General features: G+C 37.1%; 2 protein-coding genes and 1 non-coding gene across 3 annotated transcripts; 1 reads left to right on the plus strand and 2 right to left on the minus strand.

The window, feature by feature from the left end:
- Positions 1–554: 554 nt before the first annotated feature.
- On the minus strand, positions 555–626 carry TRNAD-GUC (transfer RNA aspartic acid (anticodon GUC)). The gene has a single exon. It is a non-coding gene; the product is annotated as a tRNA-Asp (tRNA).
- Positions 627–1752: 1126 nt separating this feature from the next.
- Positions 1753–12115, minus strand: LOC104216454 (protein CASP-like). Its single transcript, XM_009766493.2, has 19 exons — positions 11861–12115; positions 11035–11145; positions 10746–10924; positions 10005–10154; positions 8627–8715; positions 8414–8523; positions 8126–8220; positions 7856–7911; positions 7191–7356; positions 6351–6443; positions 5755–5883; positions 5437–5556; positions 5102–5182; positions 3541–3648; positions 3265–3408; positions 3083–3184; positions 2582–2661; positions 2100–2192; positions 1753–1977 (listed from the first exon to the last, which is right to left on the minus strand). The coding sequence occupies exons 1-19, from the start codon at positions 11949–11951 to the stop codon at positions 1917–1919; spliced, it is 2058 nt and encodes a 685-aa protein (XP_009764795.1). The 5' UTR covers positions 11952–12115; the 3' UTR covers positions 1753–1916.
- A 1931-nt stretch (positions 12116–14046) lies between these two features.
- On the plus strand, positions 14047–15123 carry LOC104216453 (pollen-specific leucine-rich repeat extensin-like protein 3). The gene has a single exon (XM_009766492.2). It carries the CDS (start codon positions 14047–14049, stop codon positions 15121–15123), a length of 1077 nt encoding a protein of 358 aa, XP_009764794.2.
- Positions 15124–16681: the final 1558 nt, after the last annotated feature.

Here is a 16681-nt window from a genome sequence, read left to right on the forward strand (position 1 = left end):
AAGATGAATTTTGGAATTTTTCGAAAATTTGAAAAACTCAAAAAAATTATTTTTTAAAATTTTCACTCAAATCACTCATAAAACTTCAAAACAGTCCAAAATTATATTCACCTCCAAATACAAATCTAATTTTTAAATTCCATTTTCACTTGGAATTTGTTCTTACTTTTTTTTTTTTGAATTTTTACCATTCTTATGTCCAACACCCACTTAGTCTAAATTCTCGAGCACTAAATCCTCACCGACAGCAAACCTTTTTCCAACAAATCCAACTAAATCCTCACCGATTCCCTACATAGATATCTAGTTTAATAGGAGTACTATAGAAATTATACCAATATAACTCGAAGAGTTGATGCAATACCAATTCGTAAAAGGGGAAAATGGCAGCTCCTGTGAGTGGTGACAGGCATTAAAAATGTGAGAAACGTGATAGGCGGGACTACTCACCACTGTACTACAAACGACTTGGCTGTGAACGGCGTCATACTTTGCTGTATCATTCAATTTTATCTGGCATCGCCGTCAAACAAATGTTAAAACCAAAAAAGTAACGCCGTTGCCGGGGATCGAACCCGGGTCACCCGCGTGACAGGCGGGAATACTTACCACTATACTACAACGACTTTGTTTAAAGGATTGTTTAGTCATTGATATTAGACAATGTCTTTACATGATTCCAAACATTCGTGTATGCTCACTTGCCAATTGTGCAGAATGGTGGCAGTAAGAGTTTTGTTTCTTATTTTTCGCTTTTTGTAATTAAGCAGGGGTATACACTAGTACAAGTAGCAGAAACTTTTTGGTAGGCTAGGCTCTCACTCTTCTTAGTTCTTACCTCCTATTTAAGTGACTCGATCCTAAAATAGAGAAATGGCATAGCGCTATCTTATTTTGCCCGACTTTTTTCCCAACATTTGCTCATCTCAGAATGTATGAGTTGAAATAACTTTTTTTTTTTTTTTTGGGTAATTAAGTCGAAATAACTTCTATTACCATTCGATATCCACCTTATATTCATAGTTTTGACCAATTTTAAATTAAGGGTATCGCCGGAAACATCCAAGCTACCACCAAGTTAATTTTTCTCATCCAACCAAATTAATTCAGTATCTACAAGACTACAAAATAGAAAGAAAGAAAGATACCGTTAACACAAGCTTAGCACTTCAATATGATAGCCAGTGAGAAAAAGCGTATCAGATTGGCCCGGAACTGAACTGCTGACCTAAAAGAAGATACTACATATTCCAAACCGTACCCAAGTTGAGATCACGAAATATCAACCACCCAAGCACTGACTATGATAGTTTCTTCACGTTTTGCATGGAAAGCATTTTCCTTAGAAAATTAGTTTCTAATATTAAGTTGGATACAGATTAGGTTAAATATGATAATTGTACAAGCTATAAAGTAAGATACGAGGATAGTCTTTTGCTGATATTTTCAGATACTGATCAGTGTTGGTAACAAAGTATAAATGTTGAATGCAACATGGGAGATTGAATAGAGCAGAAAATTTTTAGTTAAAATAAAAAACTTCCACCCAAAAGTAAGAGGAGCCATTTTCCATTTTAATGAAAACAAATTCCTCAGAAAATATTTTTCAAATTCAAGGCAACTAAACACTTGAAAACATTTTCAGGGTAACATTTTGCAAAATACCAAATTTATTTGCTCCATGTGCCTTTCATTTTTTTTAAATGCACGAGAGTATCACGTGGAAAGAAACAACACTAGAGAGCAAGAAGAAATCCACTGTACCAGGATTTGGTAGTTTTTTAATGCACAATCAAACTTGAATTAACCAATTAATGTGTAATTTTTAACCTATACATGTTTATACAGAGCTCCTATGTTTCCCACGTGATTGCAAGGACTTAAAAGACCCAAAATTTTGACATATTGAAGAGGACCTATAGGGCATGAGGAAGATTGATAGTCTTGTCTCCAACAAAAGATTCTTCAGATCCATGGCTGCAAAAAAATCAACTCAATCTAATAAACAACCACCTTATGGATCATGAATTACACCACAGAAACAATAATGATATTTCTTTTTTATAATATAGAGAGTGGGGGTGTCCATGAGGTTTTACCTGAGGTTACTCAAAGCTGACATCCTGTATAGGCAGGTGAACACTAAAATGTGCAACCCAATGGTGTAAAAGAATGCAAACGTACGGGCATATCTGCAACATGAAAATTCGCTTCACTTCGTTACATGACATTCAAAAGCTGATTTTAATACAATCAGATTTCTACTGTGAATATGGTCTTAAAATATTTCCTCTTTACCCACTGCTTTAAAACCCACGAAGAGGAAAATGGCGTATAATGAAAGTAGTAGTCATATAAAAAATTTGTACACTTTATTCCTGCTGAATCTAAGAACAACACTATTTTATATATTTACCTTTTAAATGATATAAAATGTATGAGACTCAAATCTACTATTAATACCATCCAGGATAAAACCGGTGACAACAATCAACAATGACACCTAACTTTTTCCATAATGCTCATCATAACTTGCGAGTGTCGAGCTAACTAAAGAGGAAACATAATAGTGGAAGCTTACTTGTTACCAAGAAGAAAACGTCCACTACTGAGAGTAATCTTGTCTCTCAAACCCAGATCCTTGTATCTCTGGTCTCTTTCCTATTATAGGCAAAAAGATTTGATAAGATGCGGACCAACAACCTCCAATAGCATGAGTAAAATGGGTATGATCATGAACAGATAAAGAAATGGAAACAAGGGACATACAGAAAATTAAAGGGAAGCTATTGCACGGACTAGACAATGTAAATGTTGGGAAAGACAGAAAGATGAGAACATATAGAAACAGTTTAGAAGTTGGAAATTTAAATGTTTGGCAATTTTTGTGATGGGACATTAAAAATAAAACGCAAAGGAAGCTGCTCTCATCAATTTAAATGATTCTGAAAGCTAATTCAGAGGCCTCAAATGAATGGACTTGGCAGATGGAGGCAAGTGGAGCAACTAAGTTTTACTAACACCAGCCTAACCGTGCCCTCTGGAAAAAAGACTTGGAATTCAATTAAGATGTGAAAGAAACCTTCTTTGAGAATGCTGCAAATGGATTAATATCATCCTCATACATCTTCTTGTATTTGGATTCCACATCTGAGCTGAAACCACTTTCTAGGTCTTCTGCATACTGAGAATGAGAAGGCAGCATTTCAGAGAAAAAGAAATTGAAGCAGACTGTGAAATCAACAATAAATCCAGGTAGGTCACCTTCTTTGATCCTCTTGAGATCACTCTCTCAGAATTATAATCCTGAACATAACGGATCTTTCCGTAAAGTTTGACATTATCTGCTTTTGTTTTTTCGAGTTCTGAGGTCAACACCCCTATCGTCTCGTTCAGCCGTCTAATTTCCTAGCAAGATTAAGAATTACAAGCTAATGACTCTTGTAATCATAAAAGATAAAATAATCTGTGGTTTTTGGAAGGTGGGTGGAAAGATAGAAGTAGAAATCATTTCAATAAGAAAGGGAAAAAGAGTGAAACCTCCTCAGTTTCCTGCAAGCGAGTCCGGAAGCGGTCTCGTTGGTTGCAAATCACCTTAAGCATAGAGTTTTGATCTTGGTCTGATGAAACATGCCTCTGTTCTGCATTCTATTAAATATATGTTAATATTTTTTTTTTGATAAGTAAATATGTGTCAACTTTTAGAGAGCTCATACTCATAAATTATAGCGTTTTAGAACTTGAAATGCATGAATCAGAAGCATCGACCCTTTGGAAACACAATCTTACACGTCAATAGATAACTCGAGGAAATTATCCTTTGTATGATGGTTATCTATGATACCCAACAAATACTCTTTTCTCCACTCTTTAACAGATTTCATTCGTTTTTGTTGATCACTAACAGATGTCATTCATTTTCATCAATTGGATTCTTATTTCATTTTGTTTTAGATTGGTTTATCATCGCTTGTTCCTCTGCCTAACAGAGGTGGATCTCCAAGGTTACTGCAAGACTACTAATGGAGGTTATGCAATCCTTTGGAGGTAACCATATACAACAACAACAACAACAAAAAACCCAGTAATTTCCCACAAATGGGGTCTAGGGAGGTAAGAAGTATGCAGCCTTACCCCTACCCCTACCCCTGGAAGGGAAGAGAGGCTGTTTCCGAGGGGTAACCATATGCATCAGTCATAAAAAAGCAGGTTTCGTTGTTCGGTGACTAGTTCCCCAAAGGAGTCTCTTAGAGGAAATAGGAGATGTGATGGTAGGAGTTCACAATTTAAAACTTTTATCTGAATCCATATTGATCAATATCATATTCCATTTCTTCAGAAAGTTGGCATAGGGTGGCTTCTTTTGTGGGTCATGTTGGAATGAGAAATCAAACATGCAAAATGTTGGGAGATAGGTCAGCTGTTAAATTAGTAACAGATGTGATACGCAGAACTAGGCCGGAGTTATACTATCCTGCTTTCTCAGGTACCAGAAAGAATACGCATCGACCTATTTTTTGGATTGAAGGGATGTCTTGAACTACTGACATCAAGTTCAATCTTAACCAAGTTGTGTTTTTGTTTTTTAACAGTTTGTCATCTTCTTAAACAGTAATAAATCTGTTCAAATGATACTGTTGATGTAATCTGTTGTGCAGTTCTCAATCCCTTACCATCCGCTTAAAAGATCACTTCAGGGGATCCCTTTAAGGCAGATTTCTCAACCACTACTACATGACTCGCACTCCTTAAGTTAAACAGATAATGTGATTGAGGCCAAGCAATAAGATTAGACTGAAATATTAAACGACAAACTGGTAATTTTAAATTTATAGCAATTTCTGAAAGATCCAAGTACTGGACTGCTGGAGTATGCTATGACATGGCCTTTATTGAAACCTTTAGGCTGAGGGGTAAAAGGGAGAAGATCACCTGCTCAACTATATGAAAGAATTGAACCTTTAGAAAAAGGAAGGTAAGCCACTTGCAGAGAGAGTTGACAAGATGCAGGAGCAAGGCTTAGTTCAAATAGTCTATATATAACCTTTCTTTCTAGGGCAGAGACGAAAAAATAAGGAAGCAAGCAAAGACCAATATTCACCTCAGATGCCTCTTTTCCTCCAGACTCTGACAAATCCCAATCATCAATTAGAGTGTTTTTTCTGTCTTTAGAACTATATCCCTGCAATAGCAACAATAGAGTTCTCTGAAAAATATAATTTACTAAACTACACTCAATTCTTTACAAACTAATAGAAAAGCAAGCAGCAATCACTTGGGCAAATTTAAATCTAAATAAATCCTGTTTCTGGCACATCATGTTCAATCACCAACATGCAAAAGTAACACTATTATATCTACCACAATATATAATGCAATATTTACATCCAACAAACCTGGGTTTGGGAGAATGGGAGGGGAGAAAACTGCACAAACCTTTAGAATATCATCCTCTAACTTCTGTACTAATCGTTGTTGTTCGTTAAGCTTTGCAGTTAATTCTACAATCTTGGCTTCCGAAGAGTCCAATGAAGACGTCCTTTCAGAAAGTTGGAACTGAAATCATAGAAAGAAGTTAAAACAACATGATTCATGATTGATAAATTGACTCCTCAGATACAGACACTATATGATAATCAAATAAACATAATTTATCTCTGAGAGCATTACCATCTAAATACATTCAGATTTTTCCCATAATTATTCATGACAATCAAACATATAGTTGGGGCATAATCACTACTTGCAAGTTACCTTTAACTGTGTCAGCTCATGCTCCATTTTCCGATTCTTATCAAGAAGTAAGGACTCAAGTTTGCTCATCTCTTCTCCACTGGTAGCAACTTCCCAGTCTTCAGCCTCAATTGTATTGTAACCCACTGCCTACTCAAAGCAACAAAAGGATTACAGTGGAGAATGTAGCAATGACATTCTTGAGCTAGGTAGTGAATCATGGAGAGACCCAGTTCCAAACTCAAAGATGAATAGAAGCAAATGAAGCTGGATATAGTGGAGCAAATTGATGTAGTCATGTAACGCAGGGAAGAAAAAGGAAACAGCCTCTCTACTCCTTCGAGGTAGGGGTAAGGTCTGCGTACACACTACCCTCCCCAGACCCCACTAGTGGGATTTTACTGGGTCGTTGTTGTTGTTGTTGTATGTAACACAGGGAAGAAAAAGGAAAATGAAGAAAAGAGAAAAGCAGTCAATATCTTAATATGTTGAGAAATGTGTTTAGAGATTTCTTAGGCTATCTTGAGAAGTCGGAAGTTCAACGAAAACCAAAAATTAAAAGGACTTGTAAAACCTACACAAAATCGAGTAACTGAAGCATATTGAGTGAGAATAACCTGTAAGATTTTAACTTTCTTCCTCAAATCATCAATCACCTTTGTTGTTGGCCTTGTTTGAAGTTCCTTCTTCAGTTCCTCAAGAGCAACTTCCTAGGGTAGATTCAAAAGCATGATTAATTGGGGGAAACGAGAAAAAAAGGCCTTAAAAGAGAGATTGACCAACAACACAACTTGATGCCTATTATAATATGTATAATAGAATAGTTGCAGCAACTTATCAAAGTTGAACCCCTGAGCCTTCAGAGTGAAACTCAGCATAAGTGCTCCTAGAGGAGCTGAGTCAATTTGAAAGGCATAAATACCTAGGACTGCTACTAGTACTTTACGCAAGAAATGTGAAGTATATCTCAGAGCACCTAAATTACTAACACAAAAATAGATCAGAGGGGATAAAACATAAAGGAAAAAAGTTTTACACAATATCCAAATATTGACAATGAACGTCTATCTTATTCCCCAATGTGGAAAGTAGGAACATTATTCAAATTGGTCCCACAAAAATTGGTATAAAACAATGAACATGTTCCAATACATTAGGAAGTCAGTTGGAGCATTTTTTTTTTTGATTTTGCACCGGGTGTCCGAGTCTCTAAGAGCCCCGACTAATCCCGGGGGTGCGCAGGCCCTCGGCAAGGAGTTTCCCGCAGGTGCACCACGGTTAATTCAGGTTTTACCCAGTCCGATGGCCCTCAGAAAAGTTGGAGCATTTTGTACTGATACATACAAGCAAACCAGTGAGGAAGGTATAACACTATGGTCAAAGAGGAGTTGGAATTTTTCTATATCCTCAGTACATTTTTAGTTGACAACTATTACACTAGCACCAAAGGAACATACCTTTTCATTAAGCAGCGCATTCAACCTCTTTATCTCATTCATGTGCTGTTCTCGCTCATTTGATAAGGCGTTCTCCAAATTATGAAGTTCTGTATTTAGCTCAGAAATGATCTTCTCCTTGGCAATCAGAGAAGTCTCAAGAGCACTATTTGCATCCAAATTATCGCTGAAAGTGAAGCGGTGAAGACATTCGACCAGTTACTTTAACCTGTTTACCAATGATAGACATGTTTTGGAAGAAAAAAGAACTACAGAGAAACAAGATGTACTATATAAATGTTTGTCATAGATCATAGTTCACACGTTAATACATTAAAAGGTTAGTGTGAAATGATTGCTGTAATTACACTTTTATACACTATTCTTGACTAACCTAGTTTGCTCTAGAGTATGCCATACAAACTCTCACACTTCGCCTTCCTCTTGTTAAACTGCATTGCTCTAGTCAGATATGTAAACGGAGCTTTTGACCATTTTAATTTTCATGAGTAATAAACTTTCTCAGAACCAGTGTAACAAGCTAAGAACATCGTTCACCAGCCACAGATTGATCAACTGGATGTCAAAGCATGTCAGGAGATGGTTTTCGCAAGATATATATTTGCAGTCACATACATATATGGCTGAAGGAGATAAAACAAATTTGTTAAGACAATGAACTTAACCTGTTCTTGTGATCATTATCTTCAGTTGCCGTCTGTAACTGTGAGCGCAACAATCCCTGAATAAGCCAAAGCATAATATTATTAATCAATCCAAAAAGAAAAAATTCACTACGATTGTGCCGTAAGATCTTATGGTTGAGCTGACTGAGTCTCCGTCGAAACAGAGTGGAAAAGTGTCCACAGCTAAAATGCTTGATATGGAATTTAAAGTGAAGCAATATACCACAAAAAGAAGAAAAATTGAAACCAAAGATAGTTAGATCCTATTACCTTTTCTCTTTCAAGACTAAGAAGGCGAGTCTGAGCCCGTTCAACTTCATCCATTAACAAGCTGACTTCTGATTGCTTTGCTGCCCTCTCTCCCTCTATTTGAGTACAAATGAGTTAGTCCAACTATTTATTAAGGTATATATTTAGCCAATAAAACGAGGGGAAAAAAAGAGAGCAGTTCCAAATCCTGAAACCGAACTTTGACTAGAAAAAAGAGCTGCACACTTTCAGATTAGCATAATACAAATCAAAGAAATAAACAGACTTATGGCTAGATGAATATAACACCTGATTGTGCATGGACTTCAAACAACTGGCTCTGCGCAAGTTCATGCAACTTTTGCATGGTCGAAACACTTTCTTGAGCTTGCCGTAATTGATCCTGCAATAGTTGTTCCCTGCATCAAATAGAAGACTGCAAATCATGATATTCCTATTCCAGAAGGAAAGATATGACACCAAATACTTATTCAAAGATAGATGTGAAGCTAAATGTAACACCTTTCTTTTAAAACCTCAAGAGTTTTCTGGTTCTCTTCTGCCAAACTGCGTTGCTTAATTTCCACAACTTCCTTGACTTTCTCCTCCATCTGAACCACAAAAAGGACATATTAAGGATCAAGCCAAATGAAGCTGGCTGCTATGTACTCAGATTCACAACATCAGATGGTACTAAGAAGATGTGCTTTTCTTTATAAGCCAGCACTATAGAGAAAGTCCAACATCGGAAAGTGCAAAATTCTAACTCAAACCACACTCCCCATCCTATGGGAAAAAGACCCAAAAATACAGGAAAGGAAAAGGAAGAGGAAAAGTAATGTGAATTATTACAAAGATAAAAACAGGAAAGTAATGTGCATGAAAATTAAGCAGAAATCATATTCTTAGCTTCACCTTGAATACCACTCTCAAAGGGTGCTGAGAAGCCACACTAACTCTTACTCAGGCTTAGCCTGCTTATTTTTGTCCCCTTAGCTCAAGTTAAACTCAATGGTTAATGAGCTTATTGAGCTGCCTCTATGTTTCATTATTAGATATTTATATGGTGAAATGAACTGACTAGTTTCTCCAATCAACTCACGAAACCTAGCAGACTCCATTTATGTCTCAGCTGCATGTCTCTGGTTACCTCCAGTCTCTCACACATTAAAAAAAAAAACTCTCTCTGTTACACTCTAACTTGCTTGCAAAACCACTTCATCTCCCCCTTCAAGGCCACTTGCCACAAGCCGCAGTAAACCATCTTCAAGAACGACTCCTGGGCTTCTAGTCTAACTGTATTCAATTTCCCAAGTGCTGCAGCACCATCATCATACTCTTGTGACCATTATTAGAAAGCAACTGAAGTTCTCCATTAGACACACCAAATTTGGGACTCTGACTAGTTTCAGATGCCAATGATGGATATTTGGTACTATCAGCAGTTCAAATTTTGAAACAGAATAAAAGGCCTTTCTCTAGGTTTTATTTATTTATTTATTTTTGTGTGGGGATAATCCTTTCTAGAGTTGAATCCTAGCGAAACGTGGAGCTACTTGAGAAGATTTGTGGGTTTGAAAAGTAAAAGCTAGCAAAGCCACAAAGCTTGAGCTTCCTCTTTCTTTTCTTTTCTTTTTCTTTTCCTCTCTCTCAGAGTGAATTTTAAGTAGAAGCTAACGGTGGTTCCACTGATCCACTCAGCATAGTTCAAATCGTGTCATCTCTACTTGTGTGGAACTTTTACAAAGTAGAGAATAAATATAAGCAACAATTCACATGGTAGGGATTGCACATCGAAGTAGTGAACTGGGTGACTGCAGTAATAATCAACAAAATTACTGTCAATATGCAAGTAGCAAACATACGCATGTGTGGCACATATGTATATATAAATACTGGCCTGCTGTTCTAACTGACGGCAACGCTCTTCAAGTCTTCTTATTGTTGCTTGTTGATTTTTCAAGTGAGTTGCCTCCATGCGAAATTCTTCAAGCTCAACCTTCATTTTTCGATTCTCAGATTCTAATTCTGATATCTTTGAATCCTTTTCCTGCATAAAGTTTGAACAATCAGAGAAAACTTAAAAGTAAATAAACTGAAGCATCCCTGAATGCTTTGTGCACAGCACCCTGAAGATTTATTTAATTGAATTGTGTAGCCATCATTTAAGCCATTAAATACTGTTTCTAAAACATTTTTCTGGATAGTGTCAATTCCAGCATTTAAAACTGTTAGCCACCAGAAATACTTCAGTATCCCAAGCCCCACTCGACATGATTGTTATGCCACTGAAAAAGTTTGTGCAATAAGATAGTCGCAAATCCTCTTCCTACACATACTTAGCAGTTACAGTTTAGTTGATCTAAGATGGAAACATATAACCAGCCTACAATTTAGTATTTGAGAATCCAAAATCACGGACCACTAATCCACTCACTGCAAAATGCCATGTGACAGTAACTTAAATAATTTTAGCTCAATCTAGCCATTTTTAGTGGCCAGCAGCGAGCACCAGTACAAGCTCTAACAGTATATTGTTTCAAAGATTGATCATCAAACTCTAGGAGTTCTTTCAAGAGCATGAAGTTTTTCATTTGCGCAAGCAAGGGATAAGTGATTATAAATCCAGCATCGTACTTACAGCAATAGAAGCAATAATCGGGTAGGGATCTGGTGCCTCATAAAGTTTCTGATAAATGTTAAGAAAAGCATTTTCCCCATATTTTGCTCTCTTTGTAAGATTGTCAACCTCTTCTTGATAACCCTTGAGCAAAGAGTTAAATAAGCTCAACTTTTCTTCTTTTGAAGCCTTTTTAAAGTCTGCCAAGAGGTGCACGAACATGTTTTACACAAACAAAAAAAGTAAAAGTAATTATAAGGATTTATAATGGTAGTGCAGTATCAGCTCAATGGAAATGCATGTTTAGTACCTCGAGTGCTCTCCGCAAGTTTCCGGCGGTTCTTCTGACTGATATCTTGATTTTCAGCAATTCTAAGACCTTGTTCATCCAGTATACTCCTTTCTTTCTCTAAATCAAAGTCTGTAAAATTTGTTTTTTTGTTGAAAACGAAAACCAATATGCTTAAAATGCATCTTCAACTTTATCTTCTCTTAGACCAAATTAAAAATAGTATGCAATGAATATCATTACACATAACAATACAGCAAAAACTAAGCCTCAGCGCCAAAAAAATTGGAGTCATTTGAAAAACTACATCATGGAAATCAGAATGAAACATACAAAAGCAAAGTGAACATTTTGTTTCAATGAATTCACTTCATCACCAGCAATCCAAAATCTAACTAAGCACCTGAGTTTTTCCCCTCCCTCTTTTTATCTCTCTGTTCCAACATTCTACTGCGAATTGCAAAGGAGCTTGAGTGAAAAGTAGCCAAAAATCCGAGTATTATAAAAATTCACTTCATCACTAGCAATCCAAAGCTGCCTAGGATACTTAGGTTTTTTCGCTTCTCTCACTCTATCTCTCTGTTCCGACATTTTACAGCAAATTGCAAGTGAACTTGAGTGAAACAGTAGCTAAAAATCCGAGCAGTATATCAAGTGAACTACTGATTTTATAGAAGAAACGCGAACTTTCTCTTGACTAGTGTTAAATTCCTTTCACAAGACAAGTGCGAAGTCAACTAATCCTAATTGAAATTAATTTGACGATAATCAACAGCAAAACCTAGAGCCGGTGATATGCATCATAAATAAAAGGAGTTTAGGGGATTATTGCATCGGAAAAATGTACCTCTCCAGTAGGTAGAGACAGCGGCAAGGGGAGTAGAAGAAGACGTAGGTTTTGCCTTATCTCTCTCCGATACTCCTTCCTGGGGATCCATTGTTCATTCAAACGCTTATATGAATTGTCACAAATTTGCTATGTACCAATCCGATGCAATGCTATGGAGAAAAAGTTGAACTAATATTTTGATAGATCAAAGATCTTAAGCTTTCAGTTCCAGAGTTAGTTCGATCATCTTGTTGCCGCAGAAAGCAACGAAAGTTTAAAGGAGAATGCCGTTCTGTTATATATAGATTGCAATTGGAAAATGCACGTACAATCGGTAAAGAATGAGACTTATAAATCGCAATGCATAAACACAGCTTATAAATTGCGTTTCTCAAATGCGATTTATAAAGCGATTTAGAATCGCCAAAGTCAAAGCACCTTCTAAATTTTAATGTTCCACTTATATGTTAGGGTTGGAATTTGGAATCACACGTACTGCAGTAATTACGTGGAATAGTAATTATAAAGATCTATTTATTTATTATTATATAATTACAATATAATTTTCAATGTCATGATTGATTATACAATTGTAATTACATAATAGATACTGTTTGTTATAAAATAACGTTTAATTACAGAACACTAACGGATCTTTTTTAGATTAAAAAAATAAATAGACTTTAATATGTGGCAATTATATATGTATATCAAACAAAAAAATGTGTGTGCCTAAAAGTTATTAAATATTATTTACGGCGGAAATATTTGGGATGTAAACTTGACACTTTTGTTTAGTTTCTCTTTAAACTTTACGTGGTCTTTAATACCTCCTGAACTTGAAAATTTGATAGTCTTGACCCCCGTAGATGTTGATGTGGAAAAGAGCATGGATACACTCTCATTTAGGCACGTGGGAGGGAAGAATAATCGAAAAATCAGGTTTCAAGTGGGTATTTTTCAAATATTAATTGCTACATAATCAAATATAATGATTTATTTATTCCAATTGTATTTCTCGTTGTTTCTTCTTAATATACACCGAATATTTTATCCTAATTAATTTTTATACAATGAATATATGTTTCAACTATGTATTTCTTCAAGTCCCGAAGGGGCGGCCCAGTTGGGTTTGGAGTGCGATATCCATACAGATGACGCATGCTCAAAACCAACTCAATGCTCTTCTGGGTCTGAGCCTGTCGCACGGGGCTTGCCTAGTGCGCATCCCCTGTGTGGTTTGCAGGCTACTACACAGTGAGGGATTTACCCAATGCGTACAGAGTGCTCACCCGAAGGGCAGAGGCTGTAGCGGCTGCGAGTGGAACGGGAAGCCTACTGGACGCGATTCAACTAGCAGAGTGAAGACTTCTTCCGAATGACATAATTATAGACACTACATTCCTCGATCTTCGAAGAAAACTTGGAAGTTCCATTGCTTGGTGCTTCATAAGAGTACAAATAATATAGACAAGTAACTGACTTTGAAAAAAGATGCTCGCATAGCGTGTGATGGACCAAGTCTTTGGTTTTACCAGATTGGAGTTGTCATCCTGCTGGAAGAATCTGGAGTACTGAAACTCCTCGAATTGACATGATTTCTTGGCACTGTCTCTAAGGTAAACCATGTCAAAGTCGTGTTGGTTTGATTATTATCGCACATTTTGTTAAGATCCACTAGTTATAAGCACATTCAAAAAAAACTGATAACGTTGACCGCCGTGTACATCCAATATGAGTATCTTATTCGTGGTTAAGCTGTAGAAATTTGGAATGACTGGAGGAGATCAAACAAGGGTTTAACATGTAAAACATGTATTGTTCACACGTTGCGTAAGAGCATAAGTTAGAATTAGCAACTAATTAAATAATTAGCTTCAAAATTTGTAAATTAATAAATTGAGCCTTCTTACATTTAGAATCTTCTCACGATCTCCATAGTCCATACATTCATAAAATAGAGGAACGTGGAATTAACATGACCCTTGCCAGCCGAATGTCACCAAAATTAAACAAGACGCCTACTGGGGGAATTCCACATACTTTTCCCATAATCTTTTTAATTTTTATAAAGAATCTAAGATCATACTTGTGCTGTTAACCCAAGTCTTTGCTTCCATTAATAGTCAGTCTTCTATCAACTCAAATGATCTAAACCTCAAGTGCTCTCTCTTATTTCGTTCCACAGAGAGAGTAAAGAAGAGATGGGACGTATAGGTGCAAACACCATTCATCAGTTCCAAGTTCAAACCCAAAATGATCAGCACCAGCTGCAACCTCATCAAGAATACACTTCTCAAGTAGTAGAAAGTTTTGATCATCAACAAGCAGAGACCATTGAAGAAATGCCTCCACCATCCACTGAGCTTTTCCATGAAGATCTTTATCCAGAAGAAAGTCAAAATGAGCCATCAACATTTGCATCACAAGAACTGACAATGCAACAAGATTCAGTACAACAACAACAATCTGTACTGCAAGCACCTCCCTCATCATCCAAGCAGCCAACAAGCAGGCCCGTGACCACACGGTTCTCTCAGCAAAATGGAAAGACTCAAAGGCCTAGGAAGCAGCCTCAGCCCCAATCAGCGACTCTAAGGTCACAGCTACAACCTAGCCAACACAACAGCTTCCCTGTTCACGATCCTCAACCTCAAGCAGAAGCCTTTCCACCACCTCAGTCTCAACCCCTGCCACATGCCTTCCCACCTGCTCAAGATTATTATGAGCCCCACGTCTTTCCTCCTACACAGGAAGAAGCGCAAGCATTTCCCCCAACTCCTGTACATGCCTTTCCTCAACCTCATGCTCAATCTGTGCCACAGGCCTTCCCTCCTGCTCAGGACTGTTATGAGCCACATGAATTTCTTCCTAATCAGGAAGAGAAGGAAGATTTTCCTCCAACTCCTATTAAAGCACATGCCTTTTCACCACCTCAATTTGATCCCCAATTCTTTCCTCCTCAGGCTGAACCACAATCCTTTGTACCTCAAAATCATAATGTGCAAGCAGGTACTAATTTCCCACAACCCAATGGGCAGTTTTTCCATGCGGCCAACGGTTTAGTGCAGGGCCCACAAGGGATGCCGCTGGTATCTCCCATGCCACAGACTTTCATGACGGGAATCCCTACAAAGCCACTTCTCCCAACTGAATCTTGGAAGACTGGATTGTTTGGTTGCATGGAAGACCCCACAAATGGTAAACAATTTTCAATCTCCTTATTTCATGCACTTAAGCACATACAGACAAAGGAACGTTCTATTCTTTTACACAAGTAAAAGTTTCCATGTGATTTACTAGCTAGTGCAAACTTTCAGCTCTCATCACAGCATGCTTCCCCTGCCTGACATTCGGACAGATTGCGGAGATTGTAGACTCTGGACAAACTAGTAAGTAATACATAGATAAGAAAACAAATGAAAATGCTTACACTTCATAGCAGTTTTGTCCTTTCTGAATTTTCTTTACTTTCAGAAAAATCTTTTATTTAACTCTCTCTCTCTCTCCTTGTCTATCCTTTTGTGTACTATAGCTTGTACCACTAGCGGCTTGATCTATGGGGCGATATTCTTTGTCCTAATGCCTTGCATAATGTCATGCACCTATCGTACAAAGTTGAGGAGCCAGTATGGGCTAATTGAATCACCGGCACCCGACTGGGTAATCCACTGCTTTTGTGAATGATGTGCTCTCTGTCAAGAATATCGAGAGCTTCACCTAAGAGGCCTTGACCCTTCAATTGGTACTTCTACTTTCAACCTTATTTTATTTCTTTTTTCTCACCATAATTATTAAGTTGATAGGTCAATTGTATTATGGTCCTTATCTATGAAATCATGAACAGAACCATTCTTTTTTTGGGTTTCGCTATTATACTTGTCGTAGTTCTGATTGATATGGATTGTTCTTCATTGCCAGGATGGCAAGGAAATCAGGCTTTAAAACAGAACATACAGCTGCAACAAGCTACTATGCTCCCTCCAATTCACCAAACCATGATGGGATGATTAATTTGCCAGAAACTAAGTGTTTACATTGTGCTTCTCTCTAAATTTTGTTCTGTCTTTTTTACTTTATAGATCTTTGTTTGTATATTGCTGTGTTCCTCTATAATTTGTAATACCCCAATGGGAAAGAGGAAAAAGTAACCAACACTGTTAAATGTTCAAATGTTTCTAGTATTTTCATCGTGATGAACTAATTTTATTGCAACGGAACTTTCATGGCTCATCAGATGGCAACATTAATTCCCTTATTGAGGTTTGATAACGGTAGCAAGGCTAGTTTTAACCAAGTACTTTAATTAGGTTCACATTCCACCGGTAAACTTTACCTTATACATGATACTATATCCACTTATGAGGATAATTTTGATCTCTTTCCTCGTAGGAATTGTCTTGTGGTAACTAATACTCCCTCCGTTTCAATTTATGTGAAACTATGCGCACGAAGTTTAAGAAAAAAGAGAAGACCTTTGAACTCGTGGCGTAAAAAGTAGCACATATATTTTGTATGGCTATAAAAACATTGCATGACGGTAAATTGTTTCCAAATATGGAAAGAGGTCATTCTTTTTTGGCAGAGACTAAAAAGGAAATAAATTCACATAAATTAAAACGGAGGCAATAATACCATTGTTTATAATTCACTATAACTCTCAGCCGATGGGGTGATGCACCTGCCAAACATTGTGGTGAAAGATGGAAAGAGATCATTTTACATAATTACTGTCAGATCAATTCCCGTTTATTCTGTAATGAAAAAAGGAACACGTTCCCCAGTATCAGGCGACACCCTATGACCAAAAGTTACCAACTCAGGGCAATGACCTCCATC

Source organism: Nicotiana sylvestris, chromosome 3, assembly GCF_000393655.2.
Source record: "Nicotiana sylvestris chromosome 3, ASM39365v2, whole genome shotgun sequence".
NCBI lineage: Eukaryota > Viridiplantae > Streptophyta > Magnoliopsida > Solanales > Solanaceae > Nicotiana > Nicotiana sylvestris.